General features: G+C 42.0%; 1 protein-coding gene and 1 long non-coding RNA gene across 2 annotated transcripts; one reads left to right on the forward strand and one right to left on the reverse strand.

Moving 5' to 3' along the window:
• Window positions 1–17: 17 nt before the first annotated feature.
• Window positions 18–8,690, reverse strand: LOC140545665 (uncharacterized). The gene is made up of 3 exons (XR_011978280.1): window positions 8,616–8,690; window positions 7,479–7,787; window positions 18–377 (listed from the first exon to the last, which is right to left on the reverse strand). It is a non-coding gene; the product is annotated as an uncharacterized lncRNA (long non-coding RNA).
• On the forward strand, window positions 8,092–26,943 carry rorcb (RAR-related orphan receptor C b). The gene is made up of 10 exons (XM_072668579.1): window positions 8,092–8,463; window positions 15,750–15,835; window positions 16,279–16,420; window positions 17,916–18,398; window positions 19,730–19,851; window positions 20,547–20,679; window positions 21,683–21,790; window positions 22,806–22,916; window positions 23,048–23,160; window positions 24,052–26,943. Exons 1-10 carry the CDS (start codon window positions 8,457–8,459, stop codon window positions 24,211–24,213), a joined length of 1,467 nt encoding a protein of 488 aa, XP_072524680.1. The 5' UTR covers window positions 8,092–8,456; the 3' UTR covers window positions 24,214–26,943.

A 26,943-nucleotide genomic window follows, 5' to 3' on the forward strand; every position in this document is an offset into this window, starting at 1 on the left:
AGACAGGGAAAGACTGTTTACCTCACACAATGTGCCAGTGAGAGAGCGAGAGACAGAGAGGGAGAGAGGACGTGATGGAGGGTGTGCGTTTCTCTTAATCAGTGTATCGATGGCGTGTATATAGGTCAGGCTCACATGGCATCTCACGCTGACTCATCCGAGCCACAACACACACGCTCGCACCCGTTTCCATGGTAGCATCGCCGTGGAGTGGCGGTCCAGCCCTTTTGCATGCCTAGCATGGTCCTGTAAGCATCTGCTCCCTCTCAGCTGGTGCTGGAACCATTGGCACCAGACTATTTGCCTCTCAAATGGCCAACAGATCACTTTTATTTTCCCTTTTCCTCAACAGGTTTCTTGGGTGGCATGTCGTGCAGCTGAAACATGAGAAATGGAAAGGAAATGGGTCAAATCTTACTGCCTTTCTCTCTTAGTATCTCTCTCAGATGGCTGTTAAGGACCTTTCAGGCTGTGTTCCTATTGAGTAATGTGTTTGTTTTCATGTAAACTGGGCACTGTTATGCTGGAAAAGAAATTAAAATCTGGAGATCTGGAAAGAAAAATACCCAAGCCTGTTTTCGTCATGCAGGCTTATGTTGACTACACCAACATGTTCAAAAACTTAGTCACTGTCCTCAATGATTCAGTGACAGTACATTGTCATTGTGGGCTGGCTCTAGACGTAACGCGATAAAATAGATTTTGATACCCTAAAACAAAGCATGGATTTTAAAATAATCATTTATATAAATGTGAAAAAGCTGGAAAAAACTTCAATAGATAACATAAATCATTTAAGAACCTTTGTTTTTAAGAGCATAGCAACTGAACACACAGTGAAACTTACATAAGCAACAACGCTATATAATAGGCCATGGGTGTGTTTCAGGGTGTTTCAGGTTATGTCACAAGACTATTTACGTTAACCGAGGACTGTCAAATAGGAATGTAACATACCTTTTGTCTCCATTGGACAGGCTTGACCTTGGAGCTTAGATTGAGACTGAGAAACTGAGAAATCCTGCTTAATGAAATACTGCCTCATGTGCCTTCTTTATTAAGCGTCTCAAAGCAATTGTGCACATCTAGGACAAGTAATTGCCTTTTCACATCATGGCGAATGCGATTATATTGACTGACGCAGACATTTTAACGTCTACAACGTCATTATTGGCTCTGATTTCGTGAAGTGGAGATGCACAAGGTGCACAAATGTTAATTACAGATTTGAAGTGGAACCTCAACCTGAACAACAAGGTATAAAAAGAAAAAACAGGAAGTCACCAATGCTGACTTTTTTTATATAGTTTATACAGTATTAAGTACAGTGTTGTAGATGTTTAATTAGATTAACAGAGCCATAATGGTTACTGTTTTGTGCACCTGTTCTGAAAGAAATAGCACCTTAATGTGAAGCCTTTTTCATAGCTTTAGTCTTCACACTCATATTCACTGACTATATATTTTGTTACAATTCATTAGGAATACTTTATCATTTACCAATAGCTATCTAGATTCAAAAGCCACACGATATGGACAGATGTGTTGGGACATACCTCTTAATCATTGAATTCAGGTGTAGCCATGCATTATCTGCCTTAACAAACACTAGTGAGAGAACGGGTCAGTCTAAAAAGCTCACTGAAGTTTAGCATGATCCTGTAATAGGATACCACCATTGCAACAAGTCAGTGGAAATTTCTTCCTCCTAGATATTCAACTATCGACTGTGAGTGATATTATTGACAAGTAAAAGCATTTAGGGAGGATAGTAACTTAGCCATTAAGTGGCAGACCCTAAAAGTTACAGAGTGGGGTAACCAAGCACTGAGGTACACAGTGCTTAAAAGTCACCAGCCCTCTGTAAGCTGCAAAGCTGCAAAGAAGAGGGCAACACCATATTAATGTCTATAAACTTAAAATTGGGTAGCCATAAAAGCCCCTGTAGGTGTCCCAATACTTTTGTACCATATAGTGTATATAGCTATTAGTTCTAGCCTGCTGTTAGTAAAACCTAATCTAGCTAATACTACTTATGGTCACAGCAATTTGCCGTGTTTGACCTACTCAAGATTACAATACAACAATTTGCGTCCATTAACCAGAACCTTGAAGTACAGCAGAGAAAGGACATTTGTCATTAGGTTGTTAGCACTGCTCTTTAAAAACACCTGGTGTTCATTTTTAAAAAGGTTTACCCTTTAATCTAATTGCATCTCATTTTTATCTAATTACATCTATGACCAGAAGCGGCATGCATTCACTGCTCTGCACAGAAAAGGGGATGACAAAAGAAACAGGGCAGGAGGGAGGGAAACAGAGGGAAGATGAAGAAGACCAGAGGAAGTAAGAAGGGTGAAACAGGTTCTGCCTTGCTCTCCTGACACACTGACCTGGTTGTGTAGCCCTCGAGGTCACATCAGATTACCAGCCCTGAACAGGACCAGCTTAGAGCACTTTGGAAAGAGGAGAAAAGCGAGGGATTAATGGAGAGGGGGGGAGCGAGGGAGGAGGATTATGCTGTGGTGCAGCAGTGGGATTCACCCATAATCCCGCTGGAACCCTGAAACTCAGAGAGAGAGGAAGAAAGTGAAAGAAGGAGTGTGAGAAAGTGAAAGAGTGTGTGTGGGATCGATCAGTGAAATCAATAGTCGTTCAGTTAATCAATTATTAAAGTAATTTACAAGGAAAGCTGTCCATCACACATACAGTTACATGTTCTGAAAACCTGCGGTGCCTGTTCATGTATAAATGATGTGTGTTGTGTCTGTATGATTTGAATCAAGGAAGTGGAGCCTTTTATGGCCTTTTATGGCTGAACAACATGAGGCCGTTTCATACTTGATAAGAAGCCCTTGTTTAACCCCTTAAAAAGCCTATGTCCTGAAAGTGTTACAACCTCTATTACCAAAGAATAGCCCCATCAGTTTTTACAGAAGTCCCTGTAGCTACTAAGTAATACGTCTTGGTGTGTAATAAACCTTGCTGTGTTAAGGGCTAAACAGTCTTGCAGAGCTGTCTGCTGGGTTGGACAATGTTTCAGTATTGTACTTATTATTCTGGATTTGACTTGAGTATTATTCAAACTGAATGCTTACTCAAGTTCCTTTCTATTACAAACACTTTTTACAAATCTGAAAAGCCAAGAGATTCTATTTCTGTTACCCATCAGTCAAGTTCTCGCGCATGTTAAATGTTTTATGTTTCTACATTAATTTCAGTATAAAATGAAACCATAAACGTTTTTGTTGTGCGAAAACTACTACCACCGAATAGTCGCAGTCGCACACCACAAAACAAAGAGACGTGTTAATGTGTTTGCTAAAACATTTGTCTTTACCTTCATATACTTGAGTGTAAGTAAGTTTGACTGTAGCTTTTTAACTTTTTAAGTATACTATTAAATAGAGATGGCTTGATCTTTCATCTTTCAGTAGTACGGTGTAGGTCTAATTCAGAATAACTGAGCCACAATGGCTCACAGTGGCTACCCTTTGACCCACAGTCCCTCTCTAGAGAGACATGCATTAGTATTTTAGTATTTCTGTGAGATAAACTCAACAAGTTGCTTTTGGTAGAAGCCTAAAAATCCTCTACTAGGACTACTTGGAGTAACCACTTTTTCTAGAATATGTATTCTCAACAGTTAAGAGATTTGTACAGTGGCCACTGTTTTGTGCACCTGTTTTTTTTAAACAAAGAGACTTTTTAATGTTTTTGCATCAGACTTTTTATTTGCATGGTAATGCATCATCTGCCTGTCAAAATTAAATGTACTTTACTATTTGGAACTAACCACATTTAACGCTGTGGAAGCCTGTGAATTCTGTAGAGAACTGCACTATAGCTCAGAGTGTGGTTAGCTATCTTTGGTGTTCGGATACCCAGTGTACTGGGCTGAGTGATGTACTCTTAAAAGGGTGTTTTGATTTTGCTTCCCCTAAGAGGTATATCAGTTTTTACCAGAAATATATTTTTCTTTTTTCTCAAGATTGGCTAAATTACAAATGACATCACATACAGTGGCAAGAAAAAGTATGTGAACCCTTTGAAATTTTTTCTGCATTAATTTGTCATAAAATATGATCTGATCCTTATCCAAGTAAAGTATATTGACAAATATAATGTGTCTAAAATAATAACACAAAAAATATAATCATTCATGTCTTCATTGAGAACAACCATAAAAACCACATAGTGCTAGTGGATAACGTATGTGAAGTATGTCAGTTAATGATCTCAAAAAAACTAATTTTAGCAGTATTAGCATATCTGGAGTCTTCTTAAGAAAATCTGAATCAGACGTTTTGGAGTTTGGAGGTTGGAGGTGTAGACTAGAGCTACTTTGACTGAAAAGAAAAAAAGATTCTAACTTTTTGAGCCACACAAGAAGGATATAAGTATGTGAGCCATGTCTTGCCAAAAGAGCTTTGGGAGGATCTACATAAAATAATTGTTGATTTACTTAAAGCTGTAAGGGGTTACTAAGTGATTTTAGAAGTTCACTAGTCTACAGTGAGGCAAACAATCCAAAATTAAGACAATTTGGGACTGTGGCTACTCTGCCAAGAAGTGGGCACCCAGTCAAAATGACCCCAAGAGCACAACGAAGACTCATCACTGAGGTAAAGAAACAAACCCAGGCTAACATCTGTGTTCATGAGTCTACAGTACGTAAAACATTGAACAAGCAGGGTGTCTATGGCAGGACACCACGAAGGAAGCCGCTGCTTACTAAAAAGAACATTGCTGCATGCCTGAAGTTTGTGAAAGAGCACACTGACTGACAAAATGTTTTGTGGACAGAAGAAACTAAGATTGAACTATTTGGAAAGAACATGCAGTGCTACACTTGCCGTAAAAAACGCCACTGCACATAACCATGAAAATATCATCCCAACAGTAAATTATGGTGGAGGGAACATCATTGCCTGGCCTGACCAGCTGACAATCATTAATGTGAAGATGAATTTCCAAGTGTATAAAAAATGTGTCTGTACGTCAGCTGAAACTGTGTAGAAGTTGGGTGATGCAACAGGACAATGACCAAAAACATCGGAGTCCACAACAAAATGGCTTATAAAAAACAAAATCTGTCTTTTGGAGTGGCTCAGTTAGAGCTCTTCCATCTCTTCTTTCATACCTCCACTTTTACACAGGTAATATGTTGATACAGTTATTTTAATTTAAAGGAGCATTACGTGAGTAATTTGTGTTTTTTGGTCCTGGATTCCACCTACAGTTAGGGAGTGTAATTCACTTTTAATCCACTAGTCACGCTGAAAATCATGCTTTGAGCCACCCCTAAAGGACACTCTTTACACATGCATTTTTGGACAAGCTGAAAGATACAGAACCATGGACTGAAGCGTAAGTAATATTACAGGATTGAACACAAACACGACTTAGGTTATGCAGCAGTACACAGTTCTCACAAGCATTCTAGTAAAGCTCCACCAAAGTCACATTGTGCAGTTAGCACTGTTTAGAGCCCAGAGTGCCAAAGCGACAATGAGAGAGATGCCATTTTCCATATTACAGTCAGTGGAGCATCAAATAAAGTATATCTTTCCTGTTCTTTTTCAACCTCTGTCAGTTTTAAGGTAAACCTTAGAATGTGCAGCAATTGCATGTGAAACATATGTTATAGTGTCTATTAATTGTTTCTCTCTTATAATTCGTTAAACAAACAGAGAAATTGTCAAAAGCACAAATTCTAAACTTTCAATTAAAAAGCAATCAATTACTTCATGAAGAGATAACACTTATTTGTCACTGGTGTTTCAAAATTGAAATCAAATAATTTTACAGCTATGCAATAAATGATGCAATTACTTTTCAATATAGGAAACCACGAAGGAAGCCGCTGCTTACTGAAAAGAACATTGCTGCTTGCCTAAAGTTTGTGAAAGAGCTGACAAAATGACTGACAAAATGTTTTGTGGATAGAAGAAACTAAGATTGAACTATTTAGTAAGAACACACAGCCCTACATCTGGCGTAAAAACGGCACTGATGAAGATGAATTTCCAAGTGTATCAAAAAAATCAATAGGATAATGTGAGAGTGTCTGTACGTCAGCTGAAACTCTGTAGAAGTTGGGTGATGCAACAGGACAATGACCCAAAACACCTGAGCAAGTCCACAACAAAATGGCTTATAAAAAAAAATCTGCCTTTTGGAGTGGCCAAGTCAGAGCCTAGATTGCATCCCTATAGAAATGCTTTGGATTGACCTGACACTGTACACTGTACACTGATGTTTCAGAATTGAAATCAAATAATTAATTACATAGCTACGCAGTAAACTATGCAATTACTTTTAAATATAGAAACTCTTGTCTCATAATCTGATCCATAACATCCACCACCTCTCCTTTCATATCTCACTATCACTTAAACAGCCACTTTAGTGCTCTATCGGGAACTGCAGAGAACACCCTTGAGAGCACTCATGGCCAGAATGGCACACTCACAGTTCATAAAATATGAGTGGGTGCGGCTCTGTGCCACTGTTCATAAGCCTCTGTTAGCGCAGAACAAACAGCTGCCATACAGTGATTCTCGCTTGCAGATTTAATAGAATATCTCTCTCTACTGTTTGCTTTCTCTTGTCTGACCCCCTCCACCCCCCTCACCTTTCCATTTCAGTAAGTATGCAGTTATGTAAGGGCCTGGGGTCAAAGTGTCATGGCTGTTGCTATTAGTTACCTAGCAGGGCTGCAGACAGGAAAGACAGGGGAGAAGAAATGGAGAGCGTGAGAATGGAGGGAAAATATTAATACATGAATAAATGCTTCATGGCATGGATGGACTGTTCTATATACAGCCTGTATAGTATGTGGAGGTTAAATCAATTCATTGCGTGGAATTCTTAAGAGTGTGGGTAGAAACTAAGGTGTTAGACATGGTGACCATGGTGTTTAATAAAAGCAGCAAGAATTTGGATTTGGGACTTTAAAAGTCAGAGAGTACTGTCCGAGCGCTGGACAGAGAGATAATGTGTCTCAGAGGAGGAATGACTAGAGATGTAAGGGTAGGGGCTGGGGCAAGACAGGCAGCTAGAGACAAGAAAAAAAAGACAGACAGAAAAGGGAGAGAGGAAGGCGTGGGTGGATGGACTGATGATAGAGACAAAATATAATGAAAAATACATTGCATTGGATAAAGGAAGTGGGGAGCGAGAGAAACACTGTGTGTTTGTGTGTAAGAGAGAGAGAGAGAGAGAGAGAGAGAGGGAGAGAGAGAGAATCACACAGTGTACTCCAGCGCTGCTCCAGTAACCTACTTACTGTAATCTTCCTTCTCTCTGTTTCATAACAGACCCCTGCCAGTGAATTGCATCACCAAGCCTTCCCACATGCTCTCTGCTGTTTCCTCGTCATCACAGCCATTTTGGATTTTGATAATGCATAATAATCACACACACACACACACACACACACACACACACACACACACACACACACATACACTTACCCACACACACATACACAAGGAAGCACAAGTGGCTGGAACCGTGCCTTCATTTCCAAAGCCTAAATCACCCACATGCTTCAAATGTGATAAGCGCAGCTTTCTTTTCCTGGAACAGAAGAGACCAAAGAAAGAGCCTTTGATTTGAGTGAGCAGGAGTAAAAGCTGTGAACTGTGTCACAAAATACTCATATGTCTCTGACAAGCTGCCAGGACAGCTGGGGCTATTAGGTTACACTCTCCTGTCCTGCTGGAGGTCCTCCTGAATGGCATGTGTGGATCTGTCTGTCAATATCTAGCAAGCTTGAATGACTGTGGAACAAAGAACAACAGCCATTATTCCCATCCTCAAACCAGAGCACGTCCAAACTGCACATGAGCTTTACAATGAGATTTACTGCTTATGTTGCTTAATTAAGCGAAGTCACTCGAGCAACGTAAAAACTGTGTCATCTGAAACGTCCATCGCTCCTACTTGCTGTATTTTAACCTGCGTAATGCACTAACGCTGACTTGGCAGTTCCACCTTAAGAGGCGGCGGGATGCGCGTCCCCGTGAGCTGTGTGTGTGTGTGTGTGTGTGTGTGTGTGTGTGTGTGTGTGTGTAGCGCTGAGATCATGTGAGAGTCCATGCGCCGGAAAGTAGGTTAGCAGGGTAGACTGAGAGGGAGGCAGAGCTAACACGGAGAGTCAGCGGCGACTAGCAACATTAGCGCTCAGCGTAGTAAAGCCAGCAGCTCGCTGAACGCCAACGAAAGTGATTTTGCGGTGCTCCGAGCTCCACAGAGGCGTTGGAGGGAGTGATTAGACAACTTTAAGGATTTCTTTCGCATTCTTTCTCTTGTCTATAATGCTCCCGGTTGAAACAGACAGGTTATTTTTAGCTAGCTGTCTTACGCTAGCTACTTAGCCCAGCCAACTTACTGTCTGTTTTCGCTCGCTGCACCTTGAGGACTTCTGAAGAACCCTAATAAAATTAAAAATGAGAGGTAAGTCTGTTTATTCACTCTATTTGTAGTGTTGTTATATTGCTACCAATTGAACTAACCGCTTATATGCTTTAATATTGGTCTAAAACCGTCTTATTTTCGCTCGTAAACCAGCGCTCTTGTCTGTATTTGTTTATTTGTTTGTTTCTCACGTGTTTTGCGCATGCGCACAGAGCACGCCGCCGCCGCCGCCGCTGCCGCGCTGCCGCTTTGCCCTCACTCGTTTTCTCAGGCTGAAGCATTTCGAAGTGCGCAACACAGAGCTGCTGGGTTAATCCTCCTCCCTGCCATTTTCCCCCTGATGAGCTTAACGGTGGTCATCCGTACCGTCGCATATTTCCATTTTACTTGCTTCTGCGTTTTAGGCGATGGTGCCACCCCCCTTTCTGTTATTTAGCTAGCAAATTCAGAAACGCAGCAAATCCGCCTGTATGGAGAATATCACAGATGCGTAAAATGCGGAGTAGTGCGTTTTTCATGAAATTGGCTGCTCTGTACCTAAACGTAAAACAGCATTGCAGGATTTTGACAGTTCATGTAATGACCGGGAATAGCCACTGAGCTACAGGGGTGTTGGGTTAGGGAGGTCCATTAAATTACGTAATAAATGGGCAATTAAAGTTATTAATAATAATAAAAAAGTGCGCGTACATAAATGTGTACGATCGAGCCTGCGGTTGGTGCTAAATCTATTAATAACTCCTGATGCACCCTTACGAAAACAGCAAGCAGATCGTTTGTCCTTTTGGCTGTTGGTTATTCGATGCTTTATTCGGTGTGTGGTGTTGCTGAGTGTGTTAGTTAGGCTGAGTTTGCCAGTCCCGTCCCCTCTCTCGTGTGTGAGCGTGTGTCTACTGCGTGTTGTTGTTTGCCGAGAGCAGCATGGCCGGCTGTGTGAGCTGCCTGTTCTACTGACCTAGATCTGTCAGCGGGGAGAGAGCCAAGCGGGAGGGAGGGAGGGGGAGAGGAGGCAGAGAAAGGAGGAGAACGCGAGAGGGCGGGAGGGGAGGGGCGTGGTCTCCGTCAGGGTGTGGGCGTGGCTTCGGGAGAGTCGTGCAGCTCCATGCGGTTTGTCCGCTCAGGCTGCAGCGCCTTTCCCCGAGGCAAACAGTCTGTCGACTTTTTTATTTTTTTTTTCCTTTCGACGGGTTTTCTCACTTTTGCGAAATTATATTCGACACCTACAAATAAATACTGCATTGCAAGGCTAAAGATGTCTTGTTTACTGGCTTCTTGTTTGATTTTTTTTTTTTTGGGTCCACCTTAAATATTGCAGGAGTTTGGTTATGGTGCTGTTCATGCTCTCAATGAAACTGCTGCACCATTAAAGGTCCAGTAAGATCAACTTAAATTTATTCATGCTGATAATGCCACGTGATTAGTGGCTAATGGACAAGGTACAGTTGTCGTATCCCATAGTTGTTTATTGCCTTTTTCCCAAAAACAGATTTACCCACGTCAGTACCCACATTTACTTGTTGCATTAAATAACACTACAAGTACAACCCTGGGATGGAGTATTTCAGGTTAAGCTGGCCACCATACACCATGTTGTGGATAATGGAGCTTCTTATGTCAGTTCTGTTGTTACTGACATGCCTTTATTGTCAATATTGCAAAACAAAATCTCCATAAGCTGGTATACTGGGCAGTGTTTGGGCATTGCAGTGTTGGCACAACATATCTGAGATGGACCTTCAGTGACTGGCTGTATGCATGCAGTACCTGCTTTTCTACAGATGGGGAAACCCATAACCTATTTACTTGCACTAACAAATAATCCCACAGTATCAAAACCATCTACTTTTCAGCTTGAAGCCCTTGAATGTTTTTGTCTTCTGTACATTCTGCATTGACCCAAATAGCACTCCTTTCATGGTAAGATCCGGTGCTCTTTAGTGCAAAGTACGTGACATGATATATAATATGTGTAATGTAAACAGACCCTAATTACAAGAGTTAATCCAACCCTGGCGATGTTGTTATAGCTGTTATTCAGCTCATTTACAGTCTGTAACCTAGTTTTGCTCTTTGGGAAAATATACAAAAAAAAAAAAAACATGGACTTGACTTCGTTTGACCTGTCTTATCTAAAAACCTGCATCGTATGGTCCTCTACTCTTGTGTTCCCTGCTGGGGCTCTCCTTTAGGTGATACTGAGACTTTTTTTTTATACTTTTTTTTTCTTTCATATACATTATCCTCATATTTTGAGTTTAGAAGCATCGTAGATGTGAAGCACTCTACAAATCAATGAGCAGTCTTGATGAGTGTGAAATGCCCATAGCAGTAGTGTCCACTACAGTTAGCAGCTACAGGCAGATATGTGCATGAACAAGGCGTCAGCATATTTGTAAAATGTACCTTCAGAAGATAAGGATGTAGATAGGAGGAATCCAGTTGTTTTGGGACAGATGACAAAGATGACAAATATAATTTCCCACGAAGGGCTTTTTTCACCTAAGCCAGGGATTGGCAGGCACATAATACAGTACATAACAATACAAATTGTAGGACATCATGTGATACAATTCGACACAATGCATTATTCTCGCAAAATGTCATTGTATCCTTCAGGTCATGAATATAAATTTGATATGTGGCCTTATTGACATTTTGAGCACGGCCTTAGTCCTAACGATGGCTGGCTCCAGCTAGCGTGTATTGAAGGCTTCCTTTCGAGCGGAACAGTTTGGGCTCAGATAACCCTTTTTTTTCCCTCTGTGGTTATCATTATCTAAAATTCATACAGAGCTACAGTATCTCTGCTCTCCTGTCACAACGCCATTGTATGGCTGTTTTGCAGTTGTTGTTATGGAGCAATGGAGGGAATGTACTTTTAATTATGCTTTGGATCAGATATGAGTTGGCACCTTGCCTGATCTAACAAAGCACAAACAAGAAAATAATGGTGATCTGCTCTGGGAAAAACAAATCTCTGTAGACACACAGTTCTAATCATTAACCGATATGAGGAGAGATATGACACTGTATCGTGGCAATGTTCAGCAGTTAGTTGTTTTATTGGTTGTTTGTTTTTTTTATTCTTTTTGCTTTATATGAAACTCCACAACAGCAGAAATGACATTCGGCCTAAACGGCCAGTACAGAGCGTTTGGCCCAGTATGGAGAGAAGGCATATGTATATCACAGACTGAATGGTAACTATGTTAAGACTTTGCTAATCTGTCAGTCAGTTACAATATGTTGTTCAACCAGTTTGCGTTACATAAACTCCAGATGATGGGCGTTACGGCTCGCTCTGCGAATACTAAAGTGAGTCATTGCTGGGCATGGCTGAACGTCAAGATTCTCTTTTGAGCCTAAGAGAAGTACAAGGTGTCCCACCTGCCTCTGCCTCTTCCTTTAGTGACCGTGCTGCATGCATAGCTGCCTCACTGACACACTGACCGGCTGACACACTCAGATAACTTTATCACTCTCACACACCTGACCGCTGAAGCACCTGCGCTCCATAGCTCAGCCTGAGTGCACACGAGCTGTGCGGTGTTGTGGCGGGGTTATGGGTTCAATAAGTGATATAAATGGGGAATTGCAGGCCATCGATCTTTTCCATTGGCCTACTTGGCGCATGCTAATCGTAAAGCCTTTCCAAGCAATAAACAACATGGGCTGGATAGTGATATAGAATAACTAGCGAAGGCAGCCCTGCTAGAGACGATACGTCCGTTATTTATTGTGCGTAAATGTAGAAGTTAATGTCCGCAGCTATTTTTCAACTACTAGGTTATAGGGCGTGCGGTGCTACGTACTTCTTTTATTTCACACTCTGGAGTTGAACATTGTGCTAAATTCGAGGAACATGCTGCATCATGCTCCCACAAAGCCACTAAGTTCTTGTTCTTGCACCACTTACATTGACATGGTCCCGAGGACGGTTTTGAAACAAGAGCGTTGTACAGTCAGGGTTGTACACTGTGCTCTGAGAAGTGCATGTGTGTGTGTAGTCTCAGAGAGCAGGTCTGAACCCAAGTCTGAACACCCAGGTCTTTCACCAACTGGTTAAACAAGCTCCTTCCGTTGTGATATGATGAAAGTATTATATTATAGATGTTTCTTTACTTTATGCTTTACTAATGTTACACTGATTGATCAGATGCAGTCTTTTTATTTCTTCTAGTAACTGTATAATAGTAGATTATAATGTAGGCTATATTTATGTATAGTATTTATGGCTGTTATGTAGTGGGTATTTTTGTTATGTTTTGTTATGATACTCGAAATGTGATTTCAGTACTGATATCAAGCGTAGTGTCCAAATGCTCAATACCAAATGATATGATTGGGGGGGTTAAAAGTAGATGAGGGTAAAAAAAAAAAAAAAGCCTATTGTAAGGCCTAATAGATGTTGAATTGCACTGTCAGAGAGAGAGAATCACTATTGTTTTGGTCTAGATTTAGACTTAAGCTGGTCTGATGTGATTTTACTCAATCTCTCATAGTAGAAAACTTTATTAAGAAAAATGTATTAATTGAAGTCTTTCACTACGGCTGTTTGCTGTCTGTAAAAGGCAGAAGGCCAGGCCAGGCCAGGCCATCACAGGTGTACTGTATAGTCATTAGGGTGTTGTGAAAGTTCACTGGTATAGGTATAGGTTACAGTTGCACACCCTCTGCTTCCTCTGCTTGAGGAAGAGTTACTCCTAGTTGGAGTAGTTAATAAAGTAGTTACTTTTTTTGATCCCTCTCAGGTTTGTGAAACTTTAGTGAGCTGGTCTTTGGCCTCAGAGGGTAGCAAGTGCAACCTCAAAAAAAGCGAGGCAGTTAAAATAGCTTTACGACAGCAGCTCGACTGGTGGACATATGACTGAATCAATCTCCTGTGGTAGACACCAGAACCCTGAGCAGTCTGAGCAGCCTGGGCTAAATGTGTTCCGATGACTGTGAAAATCATATGACTGCAGAAGGGCAAAAAAGGCCGTCTGCATGGATGCCAGCGCAGATCAAATAGCCTCCCGGCGAGATTTAGAGGCTGAGCGTCTTTCAGACATATGGGTCTGCTTTAGTGGGGTTGTATGTGCTCGAGTCGTGAGGCTGCGTGGATTTAATCGATCCCGCTCTCTTAAAGTATGCCTACAGAGCTACACACGCCTTATTTGCGAGTCGAGCCCTGTTCCACCTTAACAGAAGAGGAGAGAAAAAAGGAAAAGCCTATTCAAATGGTGTGCGCTGAGCTGCCTCCTACACGCCTCCCCCTTTTTCAATGGGGAAAGTGTGTCAGTAGGGCAGCGGGTGCACATGGGCTGACAGCCAGTCGCTCATGACTGACGCCTCGGTCAACCAGTGACAGGCGCCGCTTTCCACGTCCTCACCAATGGGCGCGAAGGAGCCTGGAGTGGGCGGTTCCTGCTGCGTCACCAGACCCAAGCCCCGCTGAATCGCTGTGTTTGAGGCACGCAGGCAGACGACGGTTATATAACTCACAGAGGAGAGGGAGGGAGGCAGGAGGGAGGCAGGGGGTGTGGCGCTCAGGGGGTTAGAGATTTTTCCATTGCATGTGTACACAGGCTTTTCTATCGCACAAGGAGGGAATACAAAATGGAGGACGAGTTTGTCTCCACCTAAATTCATGTCATTTCTTGTTTTTATGGTTTCGCTGTTTACGTTTTGCCTCCATATAAAATCCTAAGCAGGGTTATGTAATCATTACAAAGCGTTTTTTTATCCAGGATCCTCAGAAAGTCAAAGTAAATACACTGCTGGTTTACAGCTCTAATACGTTTGACACATTACAGGCATGCCGAGCAGCTGAAAGGCCCTACCTATTTTTAAATAACCGGTTGGCACTGTCCACTCCCCAGTCATATAAATAAATAAATAAATAAATATTTCACTATATTTAAATATATAATGTAATGTCACAAAAACCTTTGGATGCAAAATGCAACTCAGCAGGAGAAAGAAAAATCTTCAGAGAGTTGAAAATAGGCAAAAATGGAGATACAATGTGACTATATGGCTGCAAAAACAGCCCATTTTCATTTCACTGTTTTTATGTCCCAAAAATACACACATTTCTCAGATGCCGTTGGATAAGAAATGATAAAAAAAAAAAAACTATCAATTAGATTACTACTGGGTCACACACACCTCAGACAACATGCCCATGTGGGGCTCACATGGGCTCTGGGTTTGTCCATGTGTTTTTACTGGGTCTCAGTTGGGCCTCCCAAGTGAATCCCATCATTAAAGCCCACCTTAATCTCACATGGGTCCCATCTATGCCCTGTATGCACTCTGAAACTATGATGGGGCCCATGTTTAACCCCTCCGAGTCCCATCCCTCACCCTGATAGGCATTCTTATGTGGGACCATTGTGGAACCCGAGGACAAACCCTCCTGGTTCCCAGTTGGGGTACAAACAAATACAGACCACAGTTAGCTGGGACGCTCCAACGCCAGTACTTTTGGATGGAGCTTCATCACTCCAGAGAGCACCAATGCTGGCCAGTGCTAAAGAAGCCAGTACAAAGGAGCTTGTGTTCCTCATTTCAGAGCAGGACCTCATACTCTGCTGGTGGTTATCTAACGGTCATTCTAGCCCCTCTCCTGGGGGCCGGTGAGGGGTTGCAGGGATATGACACTCTTCAGTTGGAGTGAGGGAGCGCGATACAGAGCCCAAAGTGTTTTTAATGCTTCTCTGCACTCATGGGTATTTTTTTTTTTACACTCCACCTAAACGTCTTATGCACTTGTAAATTTAGGCAGGGAATTTTTCCTCATAATGGGATCCGTCACAAGGGGCATCATGCTACTAAGCTAGAGAGGATGACCTTTCCTGCCTCACTCTGTTTTGCTCCCATTTACTTTCCTTCATTGGGAATTGTCAAAAAAAAGAGCAACTTGCAGTGTAGAATCTTCATCCTACCATTTTCTGAGTTGTGCCCCTTTTTTTTTTTTTCTGAAAGGTTGCACTTAAGCCACTGGTGAATCTGATTCTTTTCTCTGCCTCAAACACTTCGTCATTCTCTACGTTAAAAAGAGTGCAGTGCAGGTTCCTGTTCTTGTCATTTTCATTACTGCACTAACACAGCGTGTTCGTCATAATGGCTCGCTTTGCAGCCGGCCGGCCGAACACGCAGCTCGTGTTTTACTTCAGAGTCCATTAGGAAGAAGCCATCGAATTAGACCATTGGGAAATACATGAGTGTTGGGAAGCAGCAAGGTGGTGAACATCTTTCCTCTAGCTGGCTGTTGGCGTGCTAGTGCAACTTCCCTCCAGGCAACAATCTAATCTTGTCCTGTGTCTGTGTTTTATCTGCAGCTCAAATAGAAGTGATTCCGTGTAAGATCTGCGGGGACAAGTCCTCCGGGATCCATTATGGTGTTATTACCTGTGAAGGCTGCAAGGTACACATTTTTCTCCATCTAATCTTGTGTTTCTTCTCCTCCTCCCGAGCCATTTTGTTATCTGTTTTCAACATTTCAATTTCAACTGATCCTTCCTTCAGCTGGGCGAAGCTAGGCTGGTGCAGGAACAGCTTTGGACAAGATATTGGTTAGCATGGAATGATTAGCATTGATTCATCTGGTCACTGTCATAAAAATCACCGGCAGTTGGCACAATATTTTTTTCTTTGGAAAGAGTCACGATAATAAATTGATAATGGTTACTTGAAATGATGTCATAACCCTACCATCCTTTTAATTTAAAAGCACATTTTCCTGCTTTTCCAAGTTATCCAAACCCTCATGTATTTCCTGACTTACACCCACAGCCACGTTGCTTTCTTTGCTGTGAGCTACAAGTAAAACATGACTCATGAAACATGAATTTTTGCGTCTTGTCGCAGGGATTTTTCCGCCGCAGCCAGCAGAACAACGCTATGTACTCGTGCTCTCGACAGAGGAACTGCCTGATCGACCGCACCAACCGCAACCGATGCCAGCACTGCCGCCTGCAGAAGTGCCTGGCACTGGGCATGAGCCGAGACGGTGAGTTAGCATTAATGGTTCAGCACTGGGAATAAACACAAGCTGTCTTTACATAGCCCTAATGCTAAACACAGTAACTAGCTCTCTTTCTCTGTGAGTTCTCATTCAGACAAGCCAAAGCTAACTCTGCAGCTGTGCGGTCGTTCCCCAGGTGTGATCTGATCTAAATCTAGATCAGATCAGTGTTTCTGTTTTTAAATGTTTCAAATTGTGTGAATTCGAGCATTAAGAACGTAAATAAATTGCCAGCGCGTGGTCCTCCGAACGGGGCGAAGTAGGCTGTTGAAAAGACGAGCACAAGGAAAGATGAGCCATGAGGCCCTGTGGTACAGGGTGTGTTTTATTTATGCAATTAAGTGATGCCCTCGGTAGACATGTCCAAGTCAGTGTGTCATGATGAAACTCAAGAGAAGCGAGATTGTCGTAAGGTCAACCTGGGTACTGAAATCTCTCGCAGGATCTGTTGGGGATGGTGTTTGTTTCTTGTCGTAGGGTTTCAGTACAACGCACAGTAGTCAGCGTGCCCGGGCACGTACCGTAACTGTGGCTGTTTTATAACCTGCTGTAAACCCGTGTGTTAGCCAGCAGCTAGCTAGCCGCAGAGCCTTCAGTCCGGATTGTGTGATGCCTGTTTGTGGTCTACATTTCTGTTGGAACAACTTCACCTGAAACCGAAGAGTTATTCTTCTACGAGTGGCCAGGACATACTACTGCTAAACATTTCAAAGGCCTGGATGACTGAACTCCTTCACACCCAGCCGTAACACTTACAGATACATAATCCTGCTCGGCCTGCCTGAGGCCAAAAGTTAGAGCTCTTCTTGCTTGGTCCTCTTAGGTCTAATTGAATAAAAAATTAACTAAAAATGAAATCTTGACTTCATTGGTGTGAAAGGAATGTGTTTTCTCAATGCGCCAAGTACCTGAGTAGTAGGTGAAAGTCCTCTACAGAGGCGGACGATCGGCTGCATGTTTTCCTTATGATAGCTCACAGCATATGGCGTACACTGTAGCAGGTGCGAAACCATGTTTACAGTAGGTTACTGTCAGTAAAATGGTAGCCATGTATGCATTGATGTGCTGTTTCATCTTTATAACTGTTTCATCTCTTTCGCGCGCTCTCACGCTTAGCTGTTCTCTGCCTTTTGCCCTCTCTCTGTTGCTCTCTCTCTCTCTCTCTCTCTCTCTCTCTCTCTCACATGCTCTCTCTCTCTCTCGTGCTTGGGGGTTTCTTGAGTACACTCTCGCCCTCTCATGCCCTCCTACTCTCTTGCGCCCTCTCGCCCTTGTGTGCAGTCACACACTTAACTCTTTCTTTCTGTCTTGTGGCATCTCAATTCTTTTTTGCTTTATATTAAATAAAGCAGTGCTGAATATTACAGATTTTTTAAATAAAAAGAAATAATGTTAAGAAAGTAATAAAATCAGCTATAAAACGCCAGATTGATCCGCAATTTTAACACACTCTGTTTCCCTTCCTCTCTCTGTCCCGTAGCGGTGAAGTTCGGTCGCATGTCTAAGAAGCAGCGCGACAGCCTGTATGCAGAGGTGCAGCGGCACCAACAGCTCTCGCAGGACTGCCTGTCTGGGCTGTCCGGAGGTCTGACCCACGAGCACGAGGAGGCGGGTGAGGACAGTGGTCACAGCCGCTCGTACAGCAGCGGGGGCTCCAGTGCCACCCTTAGCGACCTGGACGACATCGCCACTCTGCCCGACGGCCTGCTCTTCGACCTGCCGCTCACCCCGGGCGAGGCGGGCGAGTACTGCGGTCTGGACCTGCTGGACAGCGGAGTGGGGGGCGGAGCCGGGAGCGCGGGCAGCGGCAGCTCGTCCACTCAGAGCTCTCCGGAGCCCAGTATTATGGACATGGCAGAAGCAGGACGAGTGAAGCACGAGTATCAGCTCCTGCCTGAGCCCAGCCTTCTCACACACACGTTGCTGGGAGCGCTGCCTGACGACTGCTCCCTACTCGATATAGGTGGGTCTTTTGCACTAGGGCTACAGTCAGCAATGGGCAATGAAGTGACCAATGAATTAGTTTGACTAATCAAACTGTTATGGCTTTATGAGGCAGTGGTGCAAATAGGTAAAAACAGTGTAAAAAGATCCACCATAAGTTTCTTTCTCCACTAAGTTTCTTTCTCCGCTTATGAGCCTCAAGCCGCCACTAAAACGTTTTCTAAATCACCATGCACCAGCACCATAATATTAACATCAAAATATGAGGTTTCGCCACCTCCATTACCATTGCCTAGAGTGAAAATGTCCCACATTTGGAAATTCCGATTCCTGTTGACCATAATTAAATAAGCAAACGCTTCAACTTTTCCATGATCAAAGTCATCTAAGACTAAATGAGTCTGCAGAGTAACCATGAAAGCCTTACTTTCCTGGTCCTCTATGAACTATAGGTGCTGCATTGACTATAAATACACTTCAATACATTAAATATGGCACTTGCTAAATGTTGCTAAAGCGATTTTATTAGAGGGAATTCTCTTGGTGAATGTATTTAATATTATTTAGCCAACAGTTTACACCCCAATTAGAAGATTCAATAAAAGAGACGAATGGAGGAATGACAATTGTACAATTGGTTTTATGCAACGTTTGTTAACTCATTGTCCTGGATAATCGAACATGTCTTAGATGTGCATGACCGACCCAGTAATGACCTGTTGATCAGATACGGGCATGTGTTCATGGTTGGACATTTATTGCAACAATACAGTCTTTTACAGTGTTTTGCTGTAACTCCTTTGAATTTTAATGTTAAAAAAATACAGATCTCATAGTATATAGTATTTTGCCTTTTTTAGCAGGCCAGATCAAATGTCCTTTGTGACCAACTTAAAAAATGTGACTAAAATAACAACATCACACTACACCTCCACTGGTGGACAAGTATCATTTGCTAATTGATAACTGTGCCTAGATGGGTATTAACAGTTATGTGATAACAAGAACACCACGTCCTTAGTGTTCCAGGTTTCTCATTTCTTACTGAAACACACTTTATATGGCAGACAATGGCTTCCTCAGAACATGTAATTGGTTAAACAATACCCAGAGCAAAATGATTCCAGTTAATCTGTAATCTGCAAAGATTTCTTCTAGGTACAGCTGCAAAGAAAATAGGCCCCATATAAAGGCAACAAATTAATAAATAAATAAACCACATCAAAATGAGCCTAAGCCGTTCTGCTGCCAGTACACTTCAGGGTTCACTCTTAATAGTCTGGAGGCTTAGGGACAGTTGTGGCATTGGGAATGTGTTGCTGAATGTACTGTGTGTGTTTCTGTGTCTAGAGCGCATCACCCAGAATGTGGTGAAGTCTCATGTGGAGACTTGTCAGTACACCTCAGAGGAGCTGAAACGACTCACCTGGAACCTGTACACCCCTGACGAGACCCGCTCCTTTCAGCTCAAGGTACACACCAAAGCCCGAACGGCAGTGATTCATCAGTATGCTTCATGCTGTACCTATAAGACTGACCTTTGAACTAGTGAGGCAGGTGGGAAGATTAAGGGGTGGATGAATTGACGGATGAGCTGGTGGGAATAAGGCTGTGCGATCGGAAACCGTTGTGAAATGTCATATTTGGGTATTGACCCAGATTCAATGCCTGTGATCCCAACGTCATAGCTGTGATCCCCTCTATCCATTTCAGAGCTGTATGATACAAAAATAAACCTTAAACCCCTTGAGGTTTTGTTGGGTTTAAGCCAGTCAGTCTTCCAGTTGTTTCAGAAATAGTTTTTCGTTTTGAAAAAACACAGGGCTGCACTGATATGGGAATTCTGGGCTGCTGCCGATGGCTTTTCATGACCGTATCAGTTGACGCAGATGCCGATGCCAAATACACACACTTTTATATAAACGGGCTAAAATTGAAATTCGCTTCACCTGGGTTATCATTACAAAGAAAGTTTAATGCCTTGCGATATAAATAATTAGAGAGCAAGCAGTTTATTAGGAACACTATACTAACACAGGGTAGATATTTCTTTTGCTCTCAAAACAGACTCTGATTGATCTCATACAGATATGTGTTCGTGTTTGATCTCTGCACTGCACATTAGCAGTATTGACCCACTAATTAACCCATTGATCCTTGTGTCCAGTCTGCTGAGTGGATGTGGCAGCAGTGCGCCCTGCACATCACTAACGCCATCCAGTACGTGGTGGAGTTCGCCAAGCGCATCAGTGGCTTCATGGACCTCTGCCAGAATGACCAGATCATCCTCCTCAAAGCAGGTCAGTACTGCGCTCCTGTGAGCCGGGGCTCAACTCAGATTAAATACACATACAGATTACAGATTACATACCCAGGATTACACACCTCAGATTAATGCTGTCAGATTAGGGATTAATATAGCATGTCGCTCAGCTCGGCTTGCCACTCTGACTTTGCTCTTTTGGCACCAGACTCAAATTCAACAGCCCTTTGAGGACCCATTAAGGTGTCCTCAATGATTGCAATGATTGGTTCTTTTAACGTTTCGTAGAACTGTTCTGTATGTACTGTATGTCGTTGGCTGTCCAGATTAACTCAGTTTCACACATATTTCACAAAAATGTAATTACCTAAAACCTGCAGTTTCCATACATCCATGCTTATTCAAAGTAACCAAAGAATTTCCTTGGATTTTGCTTAGATTTCAAATAAATCCAATTTATGTCCTGTTCCTGCTCTGGACCTGTATACATTGTTTGCTAACGTTTGTCTCTTTTTGTCCTTTTTGTCTCCAACTTTCTACCTTTTTTGGTTCTCTGTTCTTCATATTCGAATGAAAACATTTTTTTAAAAAACTGCAAATCTCATTTTTATCTTAATCGTTTTTAAATATTTACATTGAAATTTTTCTTATTACGTTTTTAATTGCACCCCCCCCCCCCCCCCCCCCCCCGTTTTTTTATCCACTGATTGTTTTATTGTTTTTACAAATTTATATATATAAATCGTTTTATTTTTATTTTTTTATTTTTTTGCATTATTTTGATATGGATTGGAATGGTGGAATATATCTTCCCCTCCCTCCATCTTTTCCTCCATATTTCTCTCTCTCTCTCCCTCTGTCTCTTACTCCCTCTGTCTCTCACTCCCTCTGTCTCTCACTCCCTCTGTCTCTCACTCCCTCTCTCTCTCACTCCCTCTGTCTCTCACTCCCTCTCTCTCTCACTTCCTCTCTCTCTCTCTCTATCTCTCTCTCTCTCTCTCTTTCTTCTTGTTGCTCTCTCTATATATCTCCCCATTCAGGTTGCTTGGAAGTCCTGCTGATTCGCATGTGTCGTGCGTACAACTCCGCTAACAACACAATGTTTTTTGATGGCAAGTTCGCCAACCCCCAGCTCTTTAAAGCACTAGGTGAGTGTTTACCTTCTCCAAAAATATACATTTCTCTGAGATTAATGGGTTTTCTATAAGATCCATGGCATTTCATAATGTGGTAGCCTGAACATGAGTGAGTGCAAACGTGAATGGGTATCTGACTGACTGTTTTAAACAACTGAATGCTGGAGAGAGTCACATGATGTTAATGCAGTGAAGAATAAGCTGTAATGTTAAGTATATACTCTGATGTCAGGCATAAAGTGCAGTGTTAATGATGAGAAACTGATAGAGTTGGGTCTAGTTTTAAGAACAGCATTTAAAGTTATTAGTTTGCTTACTCACTCAGTAACTCTCCATACAAAACTCACATTTTTTCCATACCATATGCCATAGATCCATTTCTGGATTCTGCCATGCATACTGAGTTACACAGACCTGCAAAGTGCAGTGTATAACAGCAGGGTACGATGTAGCAGTACTGCATGAAATGAAACTACATAAAGTTTAAGGGTTGTTGTAACACAGTACATTTATTTTCTTGTACAAACAGACAAAAAAACTAATCAAAGGAAGCTGCCTTCCATAACATCATAACTGGAATACTTAACTGCAGTTCTTTAGTAGTAATCTTTAGTAGGGCTGCGTATTGGCAAGAACCTGGTGATGCTATATGTATCTCGATACAGGGGTTACGATATGGGTTCAGTATATAGTGACAGTTGTAAACAAGGCGATTAAGGCACTTTGCTTTATCTATTTATCAATTAAATTTGAGGAAAATTGTTGTAGTATTAAAAACACACCACCATATGCATACAATCTGAGTAAAAATAAAGTTTTACAGTGGGCTCGGAGTGCTATTTGGCAGCCAGGGTTTAAACCCAGCACTAAATGAAACACTGTCTGCCACCAATCTTCAGAGGTAAACTATTCATTTAAAACCAATACTGTGTTTTTAAGAGTCAATAGTCAAAAGTGTTGCACAGTATATCAATATTTTCTTACACCCCTAATCTTTAGCAATATATGTGTTTGTGTGTGTGTGTAGGCTGTGATGACTTGGTGAACGCTGTCTTTGATTTGGCCAAGAGCCTGTGTCGTCTTCAGCTGAGCGAGGAAGAGATGGCCCTGTTCAGTGCCGCTATCCTGCTATCACCTGGTAAGATACTCACAAGTACAAACAACTGCGATATGTGGTTGCAACAACTGTGGAAACTCTGGTAACTGCAACTTTTCTCACACACACTCTATCTCTCTCTCTGTCTCTATCTCTCTCGCTCTTGCTTTCAGATCGCCCTTGGTTAACTGAGAGTCAGCAGGTGCAGAAGCTACAGGAGAAGGTCTATCTGGCCCTGCAGCACAGTCTACATATGTCGGGAGCCAGCCCAGAGAAACTGGACAAGGTGAGGCACTCTGCATTCACTCTTAGACCATTTATCTCTACTGTAGACAACCTGTAGGCAGACCACTTGTTAGGAGAGAATTGCGCTGGCTCTATATGGTAGTAGGTGGACCCTACATCATCTGCAACAAGACACACTTTCCACACTTTCCAGTACGATCCGTAGATTTGAATTTGACACACAAAAGTTATTTAATCCATGACCTGATTAGGAACAGCGTAAAGAGCTTTTGAGCAGAAAACAGTCTCTGAGAAATAATGTGATCAGCTGGCAGGCATTCAGACATTCATTAGGCAGAAATGGCCTCTGGTCCTGAAATGGACTTCAAAAGATCTTTGGCAGAGTGCATACAATAGACAGACCTTCTGCAGTTTCTTACTAGCGCCCTCTGCTGGCCGCAATTAATGTGGGGCACTTTTAGGGACGCTTAAAACTGAACTGAACTCCAGAACTGTTCATGTGCTACGTCATCGTGGTCATGCGTTACAGCATTTGTGAACTGTCTAAACAGCACATTGACTGGGCCAGTAGAAGCAGTCCAGAAGTACTTTGATTTAAATATATATTACACTCTTAAAAATGAAGGTGCTTCAAATGGTTCTTTGAGGAATGCCATAGAATAACTGCTTTTGGTTCCAATAATCCTATCCAGAACCTTCTCTTAATGCACATGGGGTTCTTTGAGTGGTTCTTCTATGGTATCCCTCAAGGAACCATTTAAAACCCCATTATTTTTGTGCAACACACCTTCTAGTTAAGATCAATCTCCTGTACTGTAACGCTGCCATTTTGAAGATTTGTTCAGGTTTCTTTAGGACAGTGACAAAGTGTTGAAGCCAGTTGTTTTTTTTTAAATGGCACAATTCTACCTTTCATCTCTCAATTCTGCAGATGGTGTCTAAGCTGCCACAGATGAAGTCCATCTGCAACCTCCACATCGACAAGCTGGAGTTTTTCCGCCTGGTCCACCCTGAAACGGCCTACAACTTCCCGCCGCTCTACAGGGAAGTGTTTGGAAGCGAAATCAACTTCCCGGACTCCACTGACAGTTAGAGGGTGCGAGAGAGAAAGAGGGGAGGGTGGAAGTGGTGAGAGAAAGAGAACCAGATTTAGTGATGGAGAAGGTGCAAAAGGGGGATGGTGTGAAATACGGTAATGGGGAGATGGTGAAAAGGTCTGAGGTGTAAAGCTTTTTTTTTTTTTTTTTTTTTTACTGAAAAAAAGAAAAGAAAAAAAAAAAAGGAAAGAAATAGGTATCTGTACAAAACCTCACCAGACCAGCAGCCCACAGACAATCGAGTACACACCCGGTTTCAGTCATCCTGTGTACAGGAGCACCACACACACCAGTATAGGGTCCAGACCAACACAGCATTACACCTCCCTTCACAACCCCTCTAACAACTATCAAACAGCACATTCCCGTGAGTCCCCCCCCCTTAAAACATCTCAAGAAATGCACAGATAATCAGGAGTGAGGAGTCGAGACAAATGAACAATCAGTCTGTCGCAAATCTAAATTATCAATGCGTTGTAAACGATGTCTCTGAAGACATTAGGTTCTCAATCCTGTCCAAAGGGATACCCCCGTGACTGTGGATTATTGTTCCGTTCCAGTTCCCAATACGCTAGAACAGGTCCTGGAGTTGCACAGCCCTGAAGAGTTTAGTATTAGTCCTGTTCTAATTAACAAATCCAGCTCAGGAAAGGCTTAGCAAACCCTTTGAATTGTAGTTATTCAATTTAACAATTTAGTTATTTATTATAAGGCTTAGTATTAAGTATCTGCTAAAAGATTTTTGATATGTGCTAAGGTGCGAATGAAGGCATTTACGTCAGGCAGTAAGCAAACAATTTATGTAAAGACACAGCACAGTACATTAGTGTTCAAAAGTCAGGAGTTACTTGTATTCCTAAATTAATTTTTTTTAAACAAATATTTAATGTAGAATAACTCCTTATATAATGTTTTTGTAATATATATTTAAATAGTCTTGTCAGCTTGTCAAAAGGTATTTTTAGATAATTAATTCAGTTCTGCGTGTCAAGAATCAAGTGTTTTGGGGCTTCATGTGGTTCAGCGGCCTATTGCGCTACCACGATGGCCCCGATGTTGCGAATCCAGAGCCGTGCTACTTTGCCATCTCCAGCCGGAGTCTTAGAGAGCACAATTGGCCTGCTCTCACCGGGTAGGTAGATGGCACTCTCTCTCTTCATCACTTTTAAAGCAAAGTTGGCCAACACAGGCGTCTGCTAGCTAGTGTGATGGAGCTGGTGACCTGGTGCTTTCCTCTGAGTGTTGGCTGCCCAGAGATTCCAGCCTAAACAAAATAACTTACTCATTTTAGTAATTTTAGATCATTTCTATTGGTCCATTCATCAGGATATTTTAACACATAATAATTCAGTTTTGTAATAATAAAAAAAAAGTTTAATAAAATAAAAAAGCAATGTTGAGGAGAACTCAAAAGCTGTGTATAATTGAGGTAAAATGTCCAACTAATCATGATATTGTAAAGAACCAGCATGTTCTTGCAATTATTTTGCACAACTAAATAAATGTAATATTGTTAAAAACTAACAAACATACATTCCAAACATGACAATTGACCCTTCAGGACTCTTCAACACTACTCTGTGTATAGAAGAGTAGAGGAAACACTACCATTACTATTTCCAGGCAACAAAATAAGGTTTAAAAAAAGGCTAAAAATGCCTGACTAACTGAAATTGGAACTGGAACAGGACAATGATCCCCTCCACCCTACCTTCTGCGGTCGCCCTCGGACAAATTCTGAATGTATGTACGCCCCAACAAGAGCACTTAACCTTGGGATGCGACCGAATGTATTTATTTGTTTTTTATTTTATTTGCTTTTTTTATGAAATACAACATCAGTTACTGGTGACAGTCCTTTAGAGAACCAGGTAGTGCCCGGATCTTTAGCAGTACGAAGGGACCAGCCTTTAAGGTCAAACAATACAAAGAAAAAAGAATCTCCATGCGAACACTTTAACACGCCAACCAGTAAACTGAAAGAGTGCTGGTGTAGTTTTTGGTTTCTAATGCCGTGGTTCTCAGTCATGGTCCTGGAGCATCTCTGGCCTGCACATTTTTGTGTTTTCCCTCCTCTGACGTACCTCAAACCTAGGAAGGACTTGCTAATTGTTTGAATCCGGTGGGAGTATCTGACAAAGCGGGATTTCTCAGCAACTGCCCATCCAAAACTACCCAGTATTTGGAGTCAAGCTTGATTTGAGCAGAGGGAAAAATAATAGAGTATTCCTGTTATCTGAGAAACCCTCTTTTGTGAAATCTCCAACGTCCGGTAGAGCTAGGAAAACACCCGAATGGTTGACTGCAGGGGTTCTCCAAGGCCCAAGCTGAAGAACCACATTCTAACGTGCAATAAAAGTATAGTACTGTCAGTTTTCTTTTTTCCTTCCCCTCCAACCGGCCTAGATACCAATGAGGTGTAGGACGTTTGGCAGAAGACGACTTCTTTATGGCACTTCTACCACGTGTACATGCTCACGTTCGCTCAGGCACTTGTTTTAGATAGTGTTTGGTGCTGCTCTGTTTTGTTTGATTTATTATTCTTTTCATTTGAATTTTTTATTTTATTGTTACTATTTTAAACGCAATGAAAAACCTCAGTCCCACGTCCCCTGCCCTTGTTGAATGCCACTTAAAAGAAAGTCGAGAAAAGACGCATTTCTGTTCCTTTTTAATTTATGCGTACATTTTTAGATGATTATTTTAAATAGGAATGTATATAAATA

This window comes from Salminus brasiliensis, chromosome 23, assembly GCF_030463535.1.
Source record: "Salminus brasiliensis chromosome 23, fSalBra1.hap2, whole genome shotgun sequence".
Taxonomy (NCBI): domain Eukaryota; kingdom Metazoa; phylum Chordata; class Actinopteri; order Characiformes; family Bryconidae; genus Salminus; species Salminus brasiliensis.